Source organism: Mustelus asterias, chromosome 6 (genome assembly GCF_964213995.1).
Source record: "Mustelus asterias chromosome 6, sMusAst1.hap1.1, whole genome shotgun sequence".
NCBI classification, from domain to species: domain Eukaryota; kingdom Metazoa; phylum Chordata; class Chondrichthyes; order Carcharhiniformes; family Triakidae; genus Mustelus; species Mustelus asterias.
Window position 1 is genome coordinate 100,416,465 of NC_135806.1, and position 21,786 is coordinate 100,438,250.

Genomic DNA, 21,786 nt, shown 5'->3' on the forward strand with positions numbered 1-21,786 from the left:
ACCCTACATTCTAAGCTATGATTTCTAGTTCTGAACAAGTGTTTTGAACAGCTTTACAATTTTCTCTCCCAATTTGTCATTTCTACTATTTTAAAAACATTAACGAGCAGTCAAAATAGAAATGGTGAGAAAATATAGGCCCATTAGCCAAACTGAATTGTGATTTCAGTTAGATAGTCACAAAATGGCACCAGTTATGGATAACCTCTATCTATGTCACATTGTCCTCTCTGCTGGAAGAGGACATGAAGTGCAGAATAGGGGAGAAAATGGACAGACAAAATAGGCTCAACTAGGTAAATATATATATATGCAGCGCAGAACATTTTCATTAAACACAAGATTGCATAAAAATAAATTTGGAGAATTCAAGCTATAATTCAAGATAGTTACTGAACAAGCAACTAAACGAAGAAAAACATTAACTGAATAAACTGCAGAATTTTATGCGTCCGTGGGAGGGAGATATTAGCCACTAAATTGCTAAAACTGCTAAACAATTTTAGCTAACATGTAATGGGTTAAGAAGTACAAATAGAGCTAAACATTTATTTAGAAATCAATGTGTGAATAATCAAGCATCATTGCATTATGAACTGTTGGGCGTGTAAATGTCACTGTCATTCAGAGGGTCAAATGTATCAGTACCCTTTGCCTATAGTTTCAGATCCATCCTGTAGGGCATTTGTAATAAGGCTTTAGTGACAAAGCCAATAATTGATGTGGAGTGCCATAGAAAGAACTGTGGTCCTAATGTCTGTGTGCCTGGACCCCACTAGTCCTTTTTTTCCAAAACGATCTAAAGTATTTGTCCCTCGTGCTTTGACCCCCTGCTGCTCTTTGTAATGAAATAGACCTCAAGCAATTTCTTTATCCTGTATACTGGATTGTATTGTGTTAGTGTGGTGTATTCACAGCTATTGAGGAATGAATTCAGTGCTGCTTCCTTGTCATGAGACCTGCAAACGATTATATTTTAGATCTTTCAAAAAAAGAGCAAATTATTTCCATTAAGACCATTTTGATACTACCTTATTGTAAAACTGCTTGGATTGTGGTCATTTTATTTTGGAGCTGACCATCTTTAAAATAAGGGACAATTTCAATTGCTTTCTTAATTTCTAAGTTTTAAAACATATGCTCATCATTTTCTCTTTGTTCGAGCCCCATGCAAATGTTAATAGCTCCCTTTAAATAGGCAATGTTCAAAATATCTCCAGGGGTAAACGTACTCCATAACTAGGTCGGAGGGACATCAGCTTTATTTCTGCTGCTGATCACTGTCCACTGATGCCTTTTCGAAAGAGAACATTTGAAGGTAGATTGGGCTCCATGATTAAATAATTACCAGATCTTATTGTCTTCGTGCTGAGATGAAAAATGACTATTAGCACAAGATATAAGATGGCCATTTATGAAGCTTTACTTTAGTTTAACAGAAAAAGAATTGAGAAAATGAAGATTACATTGAAACTTCCTCAAAGTGATAAGCTGGTGGAGCCCATCTATTATCCTTGATACCCCAACATCATTCCAGAATTTGGTGATCCATTCTGCAAAATTACCACTCACTGAAGATCCATTTTGTAACTAATAATTGCTGAAATATATTTCGCATTAAAAGTTTTTAAGTTTAGTATTGTATTCTTAAAGCCTGCACAAACCATTCTAGCATCTTTTTCTTAAGATGCTTAGACAATCTTAGTTGTGTTTAAGAGTGCATTATTGCACCACATGCAGGCACTTTAGTTTGAGGAGGGGATACATGGGGGGCGATTCTCCCAAAAAAATTCAAAGTGTCGAATTTTCGTAAAAACTGGAGTATTTTCAAAATGAATCTCCCACACTCTGTGCGCTGCAGAGTGCCTCAGGGTGAATCATGCTGAAAATCAGTAGGCAGAGCCTATTCCCGCTGGAGAAGCTGGCAGCATAGCACCGAGATCGGCGCATGCATAGTGACCCTGCACTGCCAGCCTCCCGATCACTGGCCAGCTCTGCGAACCCCGCATCACTGTTTTCTCCCCCCCCTCCCCCCAGTCCCCCATGGCCCGATCACTGCCCCCCCCCCCCCCCCCGAACATGCCCAGGTCAGCCTCGATGCCACGGTCTTCCGATCTCCTCCCCCCCTCCACCCTGCAGCCCCGATCGCTGGCCTCCCTCCCTCTGTCACTCAACTCAAATACAGAGTGGCAACGAGAACCCCCCCCCCCCAATCCACCAATCGCCCCCCAGAGACCCCGCACACTTGGCACTGCTTGATGCCCAGTGGGCAGTGCCAAGATGCCCCCTTGGGCAATGCCACTTTTCCCCTTGGACAGTGCCGGGGGCCGAGGTTGGCACTGCCATGGTGGCAATGCCCAGAGAGCAACCCCACCCCCCGCTCTGTCCCCGACCATCTGGGGGGGCCTCGATTGCCTCCCCTTCACTCCAGCGGTGTTGGGCCGCCAGCTTCCAAAAAGTGGGGAGCTACACTAAACCCCACTGGCGGGGCTGGAGGGAGATGCTAACGGGCCTGGAAATTTCAGTCCCGGGCTCACTAATGATACTTAAAATTAATATTTAAATAACTACTGACGGCCCCAGAAATTCGGCTGCCAGAGACGTGCGGAGGTCATGATGCCCAGCGGGGAGCCCGTGAAATGGCCTCCACTCGAGTCTCCCGGTCTGCTGCACTACAAAAGCAGCGCAGAGGGATCGGAGAATTGCCCCGATAGTTTTTGAACTTTGTACCCAGTTATCTTAAATGAAAGAAGTGATTTGCAGATAAAAAGTCAGCATGCTTCTTCAAAGTAACATACTGGAATAGCATTACTAGAATTTGAATCAAAGTATATAAAAATGCTGCCATGTGTACACTTCCTCATGTCTTGAGAGCATTGCCAGTATTGTACAAATGTGCAACACTTTGATGTTCTTGATGGAAGCCAATTCTTAACTGTTGTTGCATTGCACATAAATTTGAGTTATTGTATAGCTTTGGAGTGTTAAAACTAGCTTCAGTAAATGATACTTTCTTTCTTTTGTTCTCATCTGGTTCTAATTTTTTTTTGCATTCAATACAATAAATTTGTGGAAAGGAGAGTAAAATAAAACAGGTGTCAGATGACTGCAGATTCAGAATAATAACCTGAACATTTTGCAGCATGCACAAAGAATACCTGAAAAATGAAGGAATATGTGCAAAAAGCAGGCTAAGTAGTGTAACGTACAAAGGATCAGCAAGTTGCAGTGTGTCAATTTGGTTGTCCCAAATCAGGACATTCAACAAAGAAAATTACAGAACAGGAACAGGCCCTTCGGCCCTCCAAGCCTGCACCGACCATGCTGCCGGACTAAACTAAAACCCCCTACCCTTCCGGGGACCATATCCCTCTATTCCCATCCTATTCATGTTTTTGTCCATATGCCCCTCAAAACTCACTATCGTATCTGCTTCCACTACCTCCCCCGTCAGCAAGTTCCAGGCACCCACCATCCTTTGTGTGTAAAAAAAACTTGCCTCATACAGCTCTTTTAAACCTTGCCCCTTGCACCTTAAACCTATGCTCCCTAGTAATTAACTCTTCCACCCTAGGAAAAAACTTCTGAATATCCACTCTGTCCATGCCCCTCATAATCTGGTAGACTTCTATCAGGTTGCCCCTCAACCTCCGTCGTTCTAGTGAGAACAAACCAATTTCCCCAACCTCTCCTCATAGCTAATGCCCTCCATGCCAGGCAACATCCTGGCAAATCTTTTCTGTACCCTCTCTAAAGCCTCCACATCTTTCTGATAGTGTGGCGACCAGAATTGAACACTATATTCAAAGTGCGGCCTAACTAAGGTTCTATAAAGCTGCAACATGACTTGCCAATTTTTAAACTCAATGCCCCGGCCGATGAAGGCAAGCATGCCATATGCCTTCTTGACCTACCTTCTCCACCTGTGTTGCCACTTTCAGTGACCTGTGTACCTGTACACCCAGATCCCTTTGCCTATCAATACTTTTAAGGGTTCTGCCATTTACTGTATATTTTCCTATCTGTATTAGACTTTCCAAAATGCATTATCTCACATTTGTCCAGATTAAACTCCATCTGCCATCTCTCCACCCAAGCCTCCAACTGATCTATATCCTGCTGTATCCTCTGATGGTCCTCATCGCAATCTGCAAATCTACCGACCTTTGTGTCGTCCGCAAACTTACTAATTAAATCAGTTACATTTTTGTCCAAATCATTTATATATATTACAAACAGCAACGGTCCCAGCACTGATCCCTGAGGAACGCCACTTGTCACAGCCCTCCATTCAGAAATGCACCCTTCCACTGCTACCCTCTGTCTTCTTTGACCAAGCCAGTTCTGTATCCACCTCGCCAGCTCACCTCTGATCCCATGCGACTTCACCTTCTGCACCAGTCTGCCATGAGGGACCTTGTCAAAGGCCTTACTGAAGTCCATGTAGACAACATCCACTGCTCTACCCTCATCAATCCTCTTCGTCACTTCCTCGAAAAACTCGATGAAGTTAGTGAAACATGACCTCCTCTTCACAAAACCATGTTGCCTCTTGCTAATACATCTACTTATTTCCAAGTGGGAATAAATCCTGTCTCGAAGAATCCTCTCCAATAAATTTCCTACCACTGACGTAATGCTCACCGGCCTGTAATTACCTGGATTATTCTTGCTACCCTTCTTAAACAGAGGAACAACATTCGCTATTGAAGCCTTGAAGTATTTGCCACAAAAGGCCAGTGATGGCTTCAGATGGCAAGAATAAAAAAGAAGATGCTAGAGAAATTCAGCAGGTCTGGCAGCATTTGCAGAGAAAAAAACATAACGTTTCAAGTCTGTATGACTCCTCTTCAAAGCTAATGAGAGGGAGAAAAGTGAGGATTATTTATACATAGTGTAAGAGTAACTGGAGGAGTATGGAAGGTCAGTGATACATGGGAGCTAGGAGAGATTGCAACAAAGATCTGTAGGACACGAGACAGCAGCAGCGTTAATGGCAGTGTGAAGGACTATAGAAGGTGCTGATAGTGGCAGAAAGTAAGAAAGCAGAATGTGTTAATAGGAGAACAAAGGTCAGTGCTCAGTGAAATCAAAACTTAAGAAGTGACGCATGGCCCAGTGGAGGAGGGGGAGGAACCTGTCCTCTATACTGGGGAGATTAAACATAGACTGAGTGACCACTTTGCGGAACACCTTCACTCAGTCCGCAAGCATGATCCTAGCCTTCTGGTGCTTACCATTTCAACTCTCAATCTTGCTCTCCTGTCCACGTGTCCACCTTTGGCCTTCACAAGTTCCAGTGAAGCCCACAGCAAACCAATTCGACATGATACAGGTCTCTGAACTCAACATTGAGATCAACAACTTTAGACTGTAATCTTTCTCCTACATCATTTTTGTCCCAACACAAACCCTCCCCTCCCCCTCCCCCCACTGAGCCGTCTGTCACTTCTTGTTAAGTTTTACTTTCACTGAGCACTCCTTGCTCTCCTAATAACACATTCTGCTATTTTACCTTTATGCCACTACCAGCACCCTCGATAGTCCTTCACACTGTCATTAATGCTTCTTCTGTCTCGTGCCCTACACATCTTTTTGCAATCTCTTCCCAGCATCTACCTATCACTGACCTTTTATCTATTCCATGCCCTCTGATGCAGTATAAAATCCATCGTATTTCTCCCTCTCTTTAACTATGAAGCAGAGTCATACAGACGTGAAGCGTTAACTCTGTTTCTCCCTCCACAGGTGCTGCCAGACCTGCTGAGTTTCCCCAGCATTTTCTGTTTTTATTTCAGGTTTCCAGCATCTGCAGAATTTGGCTTACATTCAGATAGCAGGGGATGATATTTAGGGCCAAGCATGCAACCAATACTTGCAACTACAAATCTTGAACTGAAAGATACAGATGATGTGGATGTAGAACACCATGTCTGCATTCAGCTTGGCACTGAGCACTGCCTGACAAGGGGGAGCCAAGTGAGAAAAATACAAAGCAGTTGTTTTATTGGAACCAGAGCTCAGAGGGAAAGAATGAGAAGGAGCAAAATTCTTCTTGTTTAGGACAACACATCAAACAAGTTTTTTCTTTTTTCAGTTGCTCTGTGCTTTATTTTCTTGTTTGCATTTTTCCAAGTACATTATATTTCAACATTTCTTTTTCCTGTTTTTAGGCCAATACTGTTAAATGAAAATTGCTATGCTTGGGGACAGTGAAAGAAGATGGTGTTGAGTGCGTAGAATCATTTAGATTATTAACATTATCTGATATGATGGCAAAAATTATGAGCAAAGATGCAGAAGCATCTATATTTTATCTTTGTAAATATGCACTGATACAAATCAGCAAATAGATAACTGCTATTTGTTTTGCAGCCACTCATTTGGTGGGAAGGAAAATTCAAAATATAAATGACTCCATGAGGCTAAAGTCCTGTACACTTAGAAACATAGAAACTAGAAACAGGAGGAGGCCATTTGGCCCTTCAAGCCTGCTCTGCCATTCATTATGATCAAGGCTGATCATATTCAATATCCTGATTTCCCCCCCCACCCCCTTCCCTCCTTATCCCTTGATCCCTTTTGCCCCTGTCGAGCTATATCTAATTTCTACTTGAAATCAGACAATGTTTTAAGAACATAAGAACTAGGAGCAGGAGTAGGCCATCTGGCCCCTCGAGCCTGCTCCGCCATTCAATAAGATCATGGCTGATCTTTTTGTGGATTCTGCTCCACTTACCCGCCTGCTCACCATAACCCTTAATTCCTTTACTGTTCAAAAATGTATCTATCCTTGCCTTAAAAACATTCAATGAGGTAGCCTCAACTGCTTCACTGAGCCGGAAATTCCACAGATTCACAACCCTTCGTGTGAAGAAGTTCCTCCTCAACTCAGTTTTGGTCTCAACTACTTTCTGTGGCAGTGAATTTCACATATTCACCACCCTCTGAGTGAAGAAATTTCTCCTCACCTCAGTTCTAAAAAGTTTACTCCTTATGCTCAAACTATGATCCCCTAGTTCTGGATTTCCCCCATCATGCTCTACCCAGAGGTTCTGTGAGCCTTGATTAAAATTCAAACCCAACTTCTCAAGTAAAAAATCCCCATTATGTTTATCCCCTATATGGTCAGTGTGACAACAGTGGCAATGCTCCTGGGATAAATATAACCCAAAGAAGAATGTTTCCTGGTGGAGAAGCACAATTATTGTAACTGCATCAGACTGCTTGATGGCTTCAGTTTAATTGTTTTATAATCAGCATATATGTATACAGGAATGAACCTTAGCTCAGTGGAAGTATTGCTGTCTCGAGTCACAAGGTTTTAGGTCACTGAATACTAGGTTGACATCCAGCAAAATGCCCATGTCTGATGAAAGCAGAATGGCAACCTCCCATCATATCCAAAGTTCTCCTGGTGGGGAGTTGTGAGTCAGGCTAATGACCAGTCTGTGCGTAAAGGGATTTAGTTACGGAAACAGCCTGGAGCGGTGGGCTGCCTCATATTAGGCAGGAAAGAGAGGAGGAAAATGTATGTCTATAAAAACAGAGAGAAACTCAAGTCATTCATTGTTGGAGGCAGCAGGCTTGAGATTGTGTTTTTTAAATAGATAGTTTGACAAATTAACTGGACTCATTAGCTATGAAAGAAACGTAATAAAGCACATTCGGTGATTGGTAACTCAGAGGTTTCTACGTCCACGTGCTTGAGGAAAAAAAGGAATTGCTTAATTTTAAGCTAAATTGTGTAATTTAAGTCTGTGCAATAGTTTAATTTCAGGGATGAAAGAACAATGAAGAAAGCCAACATCTAAAACAATGAGACCTTTAAATTATTGTTTGTATTTTGAAAGGTTAGAGAAATTAGTTAGAAATATAATGTCTAGTTTCTGTGTTATCTTTTGGACTATGATTTGCCCCTCTTGTCTGTTTTTCTTAGGGATTTCATAATACTTTCCTTTAGGTCCAAAATATTCTATATTATCTGAAATTCTAAGATGCCATAAAGTTAATAAGATAAAAAGGAAATAATCCTTAGTTTGATATTATCTGCTACAGTATACTGTACAAGAATTAGAAACTGCATGGTGGCCCAGTGGTTAGCATCATAGCACCAGAGACCCAGATTCAATTCCTGGCTTGGATCACTGTCTGTGTGGAGACTGCACATTCTTCCCCTGTCTGCGTGGGTTTCCTCTGGGTGCTCTAGTTTCCTCGCACAGTCCAAAGGCGTGCTGGTTAGGTGCATTGGCCATGCTAAATTCTCACAGTAATTTCATTGCAGTGTTAATGTAAGCCTACCTGTGACACAAATAAATAAACTTCAAATCGATAATTGGTTTCTAATATTCGGAAGTGTAGTATTGAACTTCACAGTTCGGAGATAACCCGAATATTATGCAAATCCGCTAATTTGATTATTATTAGTGGGTTTGACCGGTCATTCGCCAGCCTCCCGCCATTCACATGGCCCACCAGCGGGAATGACACTAGGCTTAGACTCTGTCAACATTGTGGTCAGGATCAATGGAGTACTTGAGGTGCATTCAAGCATGAAGGGAAATTGAAAATAAACACAGGTGGCTGGAGGATGGTAGAACTCCATTGAGTTGTTAATGGAAGCCTTTTTCAAGGTACTGCTCTTTGAATTTGTTAAAGATCAAATGGTTCCATTGGAATCGAGAGAGTTTCAAAGAATTCAGCTCCTTAGGAAGCCTCAGCGACTTCAAATCAAAGCTGTGTGCATACATTGGGGCTCAGTGTACAGCTGTGCAAAATGGAAACCCCCACTCTCAGATGAAATTGACATCTTCTCTCTGTCAGAGGACTCCAAAGGGATCAGATCACACCTGCAGCTTCTGACAGGGAGAAAGGAAAATCTCTGCTGCAGAATTGTGCGCTGCAATGTTTTAAAATCCTGCCAGGTGACTGAGGGGCATGGAGATTAAAGTGAAATGGCCACTTGAAAATTTGCACAGCTGGCAGGCAGGAAATCAGATGTTGATCACACGGCTTCCTGAAATCACAATGCCAGGGGTGATCTTCATGTCTGCCAAGACTAGAAAGTAAGGAGTCTAACAACACCAGGTTAAAGTCCAACAGGTTTATTTGGTTTGCTACCAAATAAACCTGTTGGACTTTAACCTGGTGTTGTTAGACTCCTTACTGTGTTTATCCCAGTCCAACGCCGGCATCTCCACATCAAGACTAGAAAGGGCAATCCAGCCACAACACCCCGATCCCGGCGAGAGAATCATAGAATCCTTACAGTGCAGAAGGAAACCATTCGGCCCATTGAGCCTGCACTGACAACAATCCCATCCAGGCCCTATCCTCTTCACCCCATGTATTTACCCTGCTAGTCCCCCTGACACTAAAAGGCAATTTACCATGGCCAATCAACCTAACATGCACATCATTGGACTTTGGAGAGTGGTGAGGTCAACCCTTACCCCAGCCTGAGCCCACCCGATCTCCGATGGACCCTTTCTCTGCAGCCTGGCAGCAGCAGAGGGGCAAATGGCCACTGGACCTAGCTCCTTGAGCCCCCTCAAGCTCCAAGGTTCCAGGCCAGGGTGTCAGTGCCAAGGTGTCAGGGGACAGTGCACCATGGGCACAGCCAAAGCATGTGACCTAATGGGTGCTGTAGGAGTGGGAGGCCTGAGTGGAGGCACGGTAGCACAGTGGTTAGCACCGCTGCTTCACAGCTCCAGGGACCTGGGTTCGATTCCCGGCTTGGGTCACTGTCTGTGTGGAGTTTGCACATTCTCCTCGTGTCTGCGTGGGTTTCCTCCGGGTGCTCCGGTTTCCTCCCACAGTCCAAAGATGTGCGGGTTAGGTTGATTGGCCATGCTAAAAGAAAAATTGCCCTTAGTGTCCTGAGATGCGTAGGTTAGAGGGATTAGTGGGTAAATATGTAGGGATATGGGGGTAGGGCCTGGGTGGGATTGTGGTTGGTGCAGACTCGATGGACCGAATGGCCTCTTTCTGTACTGTAGGGTTTCTATGATTTTTTCTATGAGTGGAGGATCTGAGGGGGAAGGGGACCTGAGTAGAGGGACTGAGAGGGAAGCGAGCCTGAGTAGGGTGTCTGAAGGTAAGGAGCCTGAGTGAGGGGTCGGAGGGGGGAAGGGGGTTGAGTGAAAGGTCTGAGAGTGAAGGGGAGCTGCGTGGGGAGCTCTGAGGGGGAAGGGAGCCAGAGTGGGGCCTGCGGGGGGGGGGGGGGGGGGGGGGGTGTCTGAGGTGGGGGGTCGAAAGAGGGAGGGAAAGGAGGCCGAATGGAGTCTTTGGGGAACGGGTTGAGTGGGGTGTCTTATGGGGAAGGGGCTGATTGGGGGGGGTGGGGTTGGGATAGGTCACTCATGCCTGCGTGGTGTTGGGTGTGTTACCCTTTATTTGTGTGTGAGGAGAGGATGCCCCTCTTTGATGAGTGGTTGGTGGTTCTCCCCTGGTCAGTGTGGGGGGGGCACCATTTCTTTTTTTTGTGGGGAGGGGGGCTGTCTCCAAGCGCAGAGATCAGGGAGCCATTTAAAAATGGTGCCCAGTCTTGGAACAGTGGGGCTGGCCAGCAGGTTGTTCAAAATGAGCCTATTAGCGTTTTCAGGTGGGTGAATCCCAACTGACAGACGCTGCCATCAACAGCGGAAAACATTCCCCTTTTCCCACTGGCATGGGCACTTAGTCCCGATCGGGCGCATTGTTTATGATGATCATTTACTTTGCTTATAATTTACTTGTGAGTTTTTTTCCCAACCATGTGAAATCCCAAATTCCTATCCATACTGTTGTTAGTTTTCTAGTAAGAAGTCTCACAACACCAGGTTAAAGTCCAACAGGTTTATTTGGTAGCAAACGCCACTAGCTTTTGGAGCACTTGCTGCCCCTTCATCAGGTGAGTGGGAGTTCTGTTCACAAACAGGGCATATAAAGACACTAACTCAATTTACAGAATAATGATTGGAACGTGAGTCTTTACAGGTAATCAAGTCTTAAAGGTACAGACAATGTGAGTGGAGACATTGTCTGTGCCTTTAAGACTTGATTAACTGTAAAGACTCGCATTCCAATCATTATTTTGTAAATTGAGTTTGTGTCTTTATATGCGCTGTTTGTGAACAGAACTCCCACTCACCTGATGAAGGAGCAGCGCTCCAAAAGCTAGTGGCGTTTGCTACCAAATAAACCTGTTGGACTTTAACCTGGTGTTGTGAGACTTCTTACTGTGTTTACCCCAGTCCAACGCCGGCATCTCCACTTCGTTATTTTTCCAGCCATCCAATATTTTGTTATATGTTCTGCAGTTGCATTTGCTAATTGCAAATTAATAATTATGATTTTGAGCGAGATTCTATTTGAACAAGTAATATTTGGAGCTTAATTTTCCAAAACTAAAAATCTCCAAGTAGAATTACCCTATTCAAGCATATCATATAACTGATTATAAACTGTACTTCCTGAGTTTGACTATTTTATGTATTATATGAAGCTGTTTTTATGATGTTGCTGTGTGTGGATACACCAGCGCACATGGGGAGCTACAGTGGGGCTTCACATCTGCAGTTTACCCACATCAAACAGAGATTTGGCTTGGTGGTGTCATTAAACAGAATCACCGAACAGAGAAAAGAAGAGGAAAGCATTGATAGTTCATTAACAAGCATTGCCAAATGTCTATATTAGCTGGTTATGGTGTGTGGAAAATACCACTGTGTAAAATTAGATTGGTAGTGTTAGCCCATTTTTTTATTCATTTGTGGGACATGGGCATCGCTGGCTGGGCAACATTTATTGCCCACCCTTAGTTGCCCTTTAACTGGGTGCTAGGCCATTTCAGAGGGCAGTTGAGAGTCAGCCACATTGTTGTGGCTATGGAGTCGCATGTAGGCCAGACCAGATAAGGATGGCAGATTTCCTTCACTAAAGGACATTAGTGAACCAGATAGGTTTTTGCAACAATTGACAATGGTTTTATGATCATCAATAGATTCTAAATTCCAGATATTTAATCTGAGCACATCAGCCTACCCAGTCATTTGACACTTGCATTGATATATTTAAAGATATTATATGGTTTTTTATTCTATTTTTTTCTTTCATTCCTTAAAAATATTGCTGGAGCATTGTTTTCTTGAAGTAGACATTCTTTATATCATCATTAGTGGGTTATATTAAGAGACCAGGTGATTTTAAGGCCAGGTGTTTCTCAGTGTAGCTATTAAAGCAGTCAGTTCTATGTTTATTTGTGTATTTCTTGGCTATTTACTGTGTGTAAGAAAATTAATATGTGTGTGTAGATGGAAAGAAATTATCGACTGTTGAGACTTAAGATCTAGGGCCAGATTTTCAGAGCCATGGAGAAGCTGTGGATCCTAACTCAATGAAAATTGTGGGTTGCTATGAGATATCTCCCTTCACAATGGGCCTGGTCAGGACTTCAGGGTGCGAGCTGCCCATCCATATTCCGCGCTGACAAAAATTGAGGAACTGGAAATGGGGACAGAAAACCTGGAATCAGGTTGTGCAAAAATCCAGCCCATGCTGGCTGGCACAGTGGCACAGTGGTTAGCGCTGCTGCCTCACCGTGCCAGGGACCCAGGTTTGTTTCCCGGCTTGGGTCACTGTCTGTGTGGAGTCTGCACGTTCTCCCCGTGTCTGCATGGGTTTCCTCTGGGTGCTCCGGTTTCCTCCCACAGTCCAAAGATGTGCAGGTTAGGTGGATTGGCCATGCTAAATTGCCCCTTAGTGTCCAAAGATGTGTCGGTGAGATGGATTAGCCATGTTAAATGTGTGGGGTTCCAGGAATAGGGCGGGGGAGAGGGCCTGGGAAAAATAATCTGTCAGAGTCAATGCAGACTCGATGGGCCAAATAGCCTCTTCTGCACTGTAGGGATTCTATGTTTTATGCATAGTGAACAGAATTGCAATTATTGAGTTATATAGGATTTGCATGATAAACAAATTGTTGATACAATTGCTACAATTAAACTCAGTGTCACTGAGTTTAGGAGTGGAAAATCAACCAAGTTTCTGCACCAGATTTCCATCTGATGACTTCTGGGTGAAAATGGCTATCTGTGGAAACAACAAACCTTCGCTACGATCTTTCCCAAGGTTCCAAAATTAAATAGCTGAAACTAGCTAACTCAAGAGATTGAACTGCAAAATTCTTGGCCTGCATAGTTCAGTACGATGGCAATGAACCACTGGGAATTAACTGGAATTTCACTTGGGGCTGGGAGCTATTAACTGAGCAAACTGCAGTTATGCATTCTCATAATTCTAGCTATAACATCACCATATTTCATGTTTTCTACGCTGTAAAGAGATAGATGTGATAGATTCAATGTCACTTATGTCAATCAGCAGACCTGAAGGCACTGTGGAAGGCAGTAAAACCAATTGTTTAAAGGTATCAATTTCCTAATTATTCCAATGTAAGAATAATACATAAGGAAGGAGGATATTACCTTTATAAGTAAATCAGAGTGTTTCTTTGAGCTACATGTTTTACTGCACTGTTTGGTGACCTACATTTTCTTAGCTCACTGGAATTTCATTCCTAGCAGGGTTCTCTCGTTTTAATATGACTTGCTCTTCCATTTTATTAGGTGAACATAGAAATTATGCAAAGTTAAATGCGGTCAGGATGGTGGTGACATTTGTTAACCTTTCAGAGAAAATTATTTCTCTTTTCCTGACGATACTTTTAATTTTCTTTATGTTTAAAATCAAAAACGTTTGGTTTATAAATTCTTACATAGAAAGCAAAGTACCAAATGATAATTAAAAAGCCTCCAGGTATTTCATACTGGATTTTCCCTCTGAAGCCGGCCGATCAGTGTGGTGAGCCGGGAAGATAGTGTGAGAGACCAAAAATCCGATTCGCACCGGGCCCGAATTGGATTGCTATCTTCCTGGCCCCATTTTACTGGCGAGAATGGCTTCGTGCCCGGAAAGGGCCCGAAGCCTATTTACATAGTTCAGCGTGGCTTCTTCTGCCCACCCAGATGCATCCTACCAGACTGGCGAGATGTCACACCAGTGAGAATGACTACTGCTCTGCAGTAACGGGGACCAAACGCCATGGTCACGCCGGGGGAATCGGAGGCCATTGAAGCACTTGGGTGGTTGGCGGCATGGCTGGTGAATGCCCATCAGGCAGTGCCTGTCTGGCATCCATGAGGGTGGGGCTATGACAGGAGGAGGAGCTACACACAATAACATGGAACTTATGTCGGGGGGGGGGGCCTATGCAAGGAAATGCTCACAAGTGTGGGGTGGAGGGTGGTTGTGCAAGGGGGGGATTTATACAAGGGGGTGGTCATGCAGGGTGGAGGCATACAGCAACGGGGTCGTGCAGGGCTGGGTCTTGAAGTGGGGTGGGGAACTTATCGGGAGGGTCCTGATGCTCCAATTCCGGCAACCTGTATCACTGTGGAGGGGTGACAATGCTGTCAATGATGGGTGGGTGAGGGGGTGGGGAGGGGGGGGGGGGGTGAGTGGGGGTGAGAGGGGGTGGGGGGGAGGGTGTGGTGGGGAGCGGGTGAGGAGATCTCCCAGTTCACTGACAGATTGAGATGCTTACACAATAGTGCCCAAGCGCTCTGAAATATACTTAGGCCCCCCCCCGCCCCAAACTCTCTCCCCAGTACTGGGCACAAAGCTCCAAGCTGTCAAAAAAATGGACAGAGTGCCGGATGATTGTGGTACCTAGCTCGCTGAAAAGACCGGCATGGAGGATTCCCGTTTTCATGCTGTTATGACACTTTTTTGGGAAAATTTCCATGGTCTGAAAACTCAGCTGTCCATCTGGGGAGATGCACACCAGTTTTCAGTCAGAGCCTAACACTAACAATTATGGGAAAATTTCACCTGTGATAAACCCTGCCGACATGGGGGAATCCAAATATGGAGGGAATGATACAGTGGGTAAGTCCGCTAATGATCTTAAAATATATGGTAACCTTTCTGGCCAGGTGTGAAAGCCAATTGGTGACTCCCAATGGATTGTCCGCCCCCATGGGCCTTTCCACCCACCGAAAACATCAACAGTTTAAGAAGGTGGCTCATCACCACCTCCCCAAGGACGATTAGGAGCAGGTAATAAATGCTGGCCTTGCCAGTGATGTTCACACCCTATGAGCTAATAAAAAAAAATTCCATCAACCCTTTCCTTAGAAACAAGAAACGTTGTGTGAGAATTTCTGGCCCTTCCCACCGGTGGGATCTTCCGGTTCCACTGAAGGCGACCCCCTTGCAACAGGAAGGGTGAGCCACGCAAAATACCACAGACATCGGTAGGACCAGAAGATCCCACCTGCAACCAAATGCAAACCACCACACACTGCGGGGCGGGGGTAGGGGGGGGGGGAGGCTTTCCACCCATTGGCATTGTCACTCACAAACAGGTGGAAGAACTCTGCAGTAATGCAATAAATATCTGTTTTCTTAAAAGCCTTAATAAAAATACTCTTTACTTGCAACAGTTTTATATTGAGTATTATACAATATTATAATTTAAATGGGGGGGAGGATCCATGATTATTAATCCATTTAAAAAGCTGTTCTTCAACCAAAAAAACACATCAAAGTGGTTCGTTGTGCGTGAATTGCTTTTAGAAATTTCTAAATCACGTGATAGGGTGCAAAATGAATCCAAGTCTCTTTGTGAAATGGCAGCGATTTAATACAGTTTTCTTCCTGAAAAAAGATTAAATGCAAACCCAATTGATGACATTGAACCTTTGAAGCTGTGCTACTTCCGATCAAAATTTAAATAATTGAATCTCATGTCTCTATTATAAATAGTACGATTCTATACATTTCTCTCATTTCACACGGTATCCTATTTAGAAAAAATGCAGCAACATTTTATAGAATGTCAAATGTCTAAAAATGTTTTGTATTTTGAAAACTGCAATGACAAACAGTGTTTATGCGTTGATCAATAGGAAAAACAAATGAGACAAAAGTTAGTTTGTTACTTATTTTGTTACCGAAGCAAGAGGTTATGACATATTTGGTCGACTGGGAGAATGTGTTTTTGACAATGTTCAAATGACAAAGCTGCAGATCAGGACCTTTAGAGATTAACAGAGATACTTATTGGAGACATCACAGACACAGAGCCATCTATGGCCATGAAGCTGAACCGTCAGCGCTGATTGGCTGTTGTCAAGTGATCTTCCCCAGACAACAGGTGCAGATTTGCTGACAGGTGTGGATATCTTGGATGAGTAAAATTGCTGATGGCTAATAATGTAGCCACGTGTTAGATTGTAAAATGCTGAGCTCTGACAGAACACAAAGCCAACTTGCATGCTTTCAGATCACTTGATGCCAGAGTTGGCCCTCCCCCACGCCCCCGTATGAATTCTCGGGTGGCGAGGTCCAAGCTCTTACTAAACCCTGTGAAAATGGTATCTGTGTTTCAGGAACGCCTGGGAAATGTAATCCTGTCAGTTGGGAGATGGCATAAGAATTCCGAGCTGTTTGTCTAGCAGGGACTTACTGGAAACTTGCTGGAACTTGGCCTCAGCCGAGTTGTCTCTAAGTTATTGACTGCTGCATTTTTTTCGTTCATTGAGAGGAACATGAGGACTATTTTCACAAATATGTGGTCTGAAATTGTAGTTCATTGAAAATGGTCATGCATCTACCTTCAAAGATAAAATATGGCTCCTTCAATGTATGGAAAATTCAAGCAAATTTAGAAAATTATGAAGTAAAATCCCTGCACCTGCACTTTAGAATTAATATAGTTTGTCTGTACAGACTTGACACAATTATTGTACAGAATTCCATAATAAAAGTGACACAGATGCATAATTTTATGATGTGCTTTAAGTATATGTTTAGCTAAAGGGTTATAGGTAAATATTGTCATGATTTACGTGATATTGTTACTTTGATGATTTAAACTTCCAGCAATATCTCTTTTGTAAAAACTGCCAATTGCTAACAGCTTTTTGGTAACATTTATTCTTTGAGGGAATCACTGCTGTGACATTTGCACCTGTCAACCATGGAATATTGCTGGACAGCTGGTCGTGTCAGAAAGGGGGACACTAGCAGAGCAGCTGAAAGAACATTGCAGTCAAGAACAGAAGGAAACTGACAAATCAGTGTGTGGCCATCAGGTGGTCACAACTAGAAATTGCCATCCTTTACGTGTTGTCTTGTCATTACATCTTGCCAAAGATCCTGATATATTACTCATGATGTGGTATTACTCATGTGGTATTACTCATGGACATCAGATAGTTTGAAGTGAGCTCAATATATATTTTTCTCAATATGGCAATAAACATAGTCTTCACAAAGTTTCTTGGTTTATGATCTTAATAATTCTGCACGGTTTGTGCCTGATGATCCTCTTCATCACTGGCCCTGCTAGAATTTGCAGGGTCAGTAGAAGGACACATCATCCACTTGAACTGTTTGGGTCCAAATGCCACTTTAGACACATCTCCAGTGTTTGCCTTTCCATGACTGTCATAAATTCTGGCAGCCTCCGACTCTGCCAATAGATCAGTGCAGAGGGAAGAGTTTGCTCAGGTCCCACCCCCCAACTCTACCAATGTTCCCATAAGAGCACTGAGCAAGGGGGCTGATCTGGCTAAATGTTTTTTTTCAAAGTTATAGCAGTTGCCCAGAGGAACATGAGAGACAATTGGAATTTCAGAGTCAGTGTTTCTGCGTATAACTGTTACAGCAATAGTTTTATTTGCTGATTTGTAGGATTATTTTGAGTGTATGTGTGCTTGAGTTTGTTTATGTAAATGGAAAATGAATGCATTTACTGTACAAACTGCAGATAATTTCATTTCTTAAGTTGAATAGGAGTTGCATGGTTTGCAAATGTATCTTAAAGTAAGAAGTTGATAAAACCACAGAGGTAGTAACTAATATGCATTTCAGTAGCAGAGGTGAGACACTTGCTACATCCCAGTGGTCACTCAATACTGGACAAAACTTGTACAACAGCAAAATCTGTTACCACTTCCATTATCACTGAAAAAAGCTTGCCTGCGGAACAAGATTTCTTCAAAACTCTCACCAAAATCCAGGTGTCTTAATAAAAAAAATCTGGTGTCATTCATTGGGTGAAGAATGTTGCATAGCATGATATTGCCTGTTCTGTTCCAATGATTTATTCATTTTTCCATGTGGTTCAAGAAATACTTGGTGAAATAAATATTGCTTGAATAACAATGAATAAGATAGTAATTGATGAGAACAGAATATTTCTATTGCTGATGCAAGTACCTGATGAAAGAATTCATTGAAAACAAAGAGACTTTAAATATGTGAAAACTCATGGCTTAATTATGTATAAAGGACGGGCAAAAGCTTTTTTTTTAGTTTTTGGAAGTTACAAAACCAAAATCAAAAATATAACAAATTAGTTTCACCCAATACATTTTGAAAGAGGAATATTAAATATTTGCTTTCTGCGCATTTTGCTTATAACATTGTGTTAAAATTCCCAGGAAACAGTTTCTTGAACTATTGATATGGAAGAAAAAATGCTCAGTTTTGAAGCTAAATAGCTAATAATCCCTCAACAATCAATAAAACGGCAGATGCATAAATTTGAGGTAGAAAACACTGTTTCAATTTGTTGAATTGATGGGTTCTGAAAAGTTGTACTGTATTATTGTAAATAGTTATGAATATAATCACGCCAAAGTTGTAACCGATAATTGGTATTTTCATGAAATGTATGTGGATCCTTTCATATATAGTAGTGTTAGTTTGGTTTCTTTCATTTAGTATTTATTCACCATCTTTGATCTTAAATGGACTACAGTTTTGATCAAAGTCCCTCAGAGTTTAGACATCCTTTATTCCGGTGTGTCCCTTGTGATCTGTGTAGAAGTTTGAACTTTGCAAATTGTGTATTTCAGACGTTGAGAAAGAAGGGACTAAATGGCTGTGACAGCCCAGACCCAGACGCAGACGATTCAGTGGGTCACAGCCCTGAGTCTGACGAGAAGTGCAGAAAAATAAATGAAGATATTGATCTAATGATCAGCAGGCAAAGATTGTGTGTAAGTACGAGGGCCCTCCTTTATTTTTACTTTTGATATTTCTCTGAACCTGGCAGGCATTGAACAAGAAAGAAAACAAAGGCTGTGACAGCCCTGATCCTGACTCCTCTTACGCTCTCACCCCACGCACTGAAGAAAAATACAAAAAAATTAATGAAGAGTTTGATAATATGATCAGGAATCATAAAATACCTGTAAGTACCATGAGTTAGATGGCTGCTCTGCTAATGACTGCTGCAGTAATCTACTTTACCCTTTCAGTGCAGGTTTCTTTCATATTAAATTGCATTTCAGGCAGATTTACATGTAGTTTACAAACAAGGCACCTTCCAATAGGACAAAATAAACCCTTATTTATTATCTTATTCCTTATTATTATTTTATCCGCCAATATACATAATTCAGATGATAATTCCATTTTTGTTTCTAGTAAATAAAAACATTTTTTTAAGAAAATAGCTCTCGTACAGTCACAATAGTGTGAAATTATTGCCAGATTCTAAATTATTTTGAAACTTGCAGTCCATTTAAAGCAGCTAGTTGTCATCCCTTTAAAGCAGCTTTTAGGTGCTTTCTGAATTGCTCATTCGCATGTGATTGACTGAAATGTTAAATAGAAGAACTGAGAGTCTAAAATTAACAGCAAATTGGCTGCAACATAGTCTACAACAGGAAGTCTATCTGCAAAACCTTTGAATTCATTGTACAACTCTAAATGAACCAAGTAAGAATAAATAAGGCTTTTACTAAAACCACAGAAGAGATTACAGGTATGGAACCGTGTTTTCTGTGTATAATTCAGAAAATACTGATCTGTTAATAGCCATCCCTTCCTAAGAGAGCATTCACTACCAACATATGTTAGTATCAATGTCTTACATTTTTTCAAACAGGATGTTTGAGTGAAAAGATTTAAGACAAATACTGATAACTTTCTCAGTCATTTTTTAAAAAATATTGAAACATATCCATACTGTCTCCTTCATATATGCTAATACACACGACCCTTCATAAACCAGTATTCTTAATAATTTAAGAAAAACAGTCATTTTTCACAGTAATCCATTGATTTTAAGATCCTATAAATTTGCCACATGTCATTTTGATCTGTTGACAGACCTGTGATTTTGTTGTGAAGATAGGATTTTTGTTATAAAATGTCACTGAATCGCATGCAACCACATTGCAACTGTAGAAATTACACTTAACAGAATAGCGATTAATGTTCCCTCCACCAAAAGTTGACAATTTCTGCCTTCATTATGTAACTCAAGTTCTTTTCTCAATGATTTGTATCTGTTCATCCAAAATAAAAAGCAACACGTAATAGAACTGTTTTCATCTCAACCTTCCTTTCGCTCGATGATTGCAACAATAATCACTGGTCAAATATGGCACAGATAGGATTTGGTAGTGCCCTCCTGCTCCAGTACTCAAGCAGTATGCCAATTTTGCAATGCAAACACGTGTACCCCAATATGTCTGTTTCACTCACCTACTCCATGTCCTTCTGACGTATATTAATGATATAACCAGTGTAAGGCTGAGTGTGCCAAACCTCCTTGTGATGCCATACTGTACTAACATTCACTTCAGATCAGTTTGACACTGCTTCATTTACTCAGGATCTTTAATATCCATTGTAGAAAAACTTTTTTCTATATTTCTGACCTAGATTCAAACCCAGGTACCCTTGATGAAAAGGCAGTGTTGGTTACTCAACGTACTTCCCTGTCTTTGTTCACCACCCACCTGGTCATTATTATTATGCATGTGAGGAAGTTGTTGTCAGGGTTACAAATACCAAACGTTAGGATATATTTTACATTTATTCTCATCCTATTAACCACATGGATTTATTTACTAAGTGTTTGTTCAATTAATAGGAAGAATAGATGTTTCATGCAGCAACTTTGTAAATACGCACATAGGCATAAATGCATTTTTATGTGAAGATATATCTTGCTGCATAATATACGCACGACATGCATGCAATATCACATCAATGACTGTCAGCTATATAAAGTTTTAAAAGCCTATCAAAAGACAATTTGGATAAACTAATAAAGATTTTCTTATAGAAACATCTATCATATTTGTTCATTATTAAACACAATTCTATGCCTTTTAATATTAAAAATAATGCAAATATTACTTCAAAATGCAACATTTATGTTAAAAAATTAAACCTGATATCTGTACTCAAAGGGTTAAAGCTAACTGCTTGCTGTAGAGAGTCAGTTTGCATGGAATCCTGTTGATGAAATTCAAACACATTGTGTGCTGGGGTGATTTAACAGGATTACAAAAATTGCTTTGCGTCCCGTCAAAAACATTTTATATTCCTGCCTTAACACTAAGCTATTTCGTTGACAACTAAACCAAAACCTCAATACTCATAGTCATTCATATGCCTAGCCAGAAAACTGAGAGAAATAACATAACTTCTGCATGTGCTTACTGTTGCATGAATAATAAGCTCGCCATAGTGATCACCTTTATAATATTGTGTGGTCTGCTAAGTTGGGCTTAATTTTTTCCTTTGTTTTTAAACTATGCTTGTTATTATGAATGTAAATACAATAGTTTTTTCTCTCCTAACACAGCAATGTGATTACAACTGTTACTCTAAACATTTTAAATTTGTTTTTTGTCCTGTAAGTCAATATAGGCCATGGTATATAAGTAAATATTTCAATTTGAGAAAAAAAATATTGGAAGAGTTTCACAAAAT

At 41.6% G+C, this 21,786-nt stretch overlaps 1 protein-coding gene across 10 annotated transcripts in view; it reads left to right on the top strand.

The window, feature by feature from the left end:
* The window catches only part of mef2cb (myocyte enhancer factor 2cb), a 236,834-nt gene that overhangs the window by 161,231 nt on the left and 53,817 nt on the right, over positions 1-21,786 (top strand). For 5 of the 10 annotated variants that reach the window (XM_078214800.1, XM_078214804.1, XM_078214807.1 and 2 more), the window contains exon 5: positions 19,109-19,246. In XM_078214800.1, coding sequence (XP_078070926.1) covers positions 19,109-19,246 — 138 coding nt within the window. Of the gene's footprint in view, positions 1-18,908; positions 19,053-19,108; positions 19,247-21,786 lie in introns of all 10 variants that reach the window. The other 5 variants (XM_078214798.1, XM_078214802.1, XM_078214799.1 and 2 more) reach the window with 2 other exon arrangements.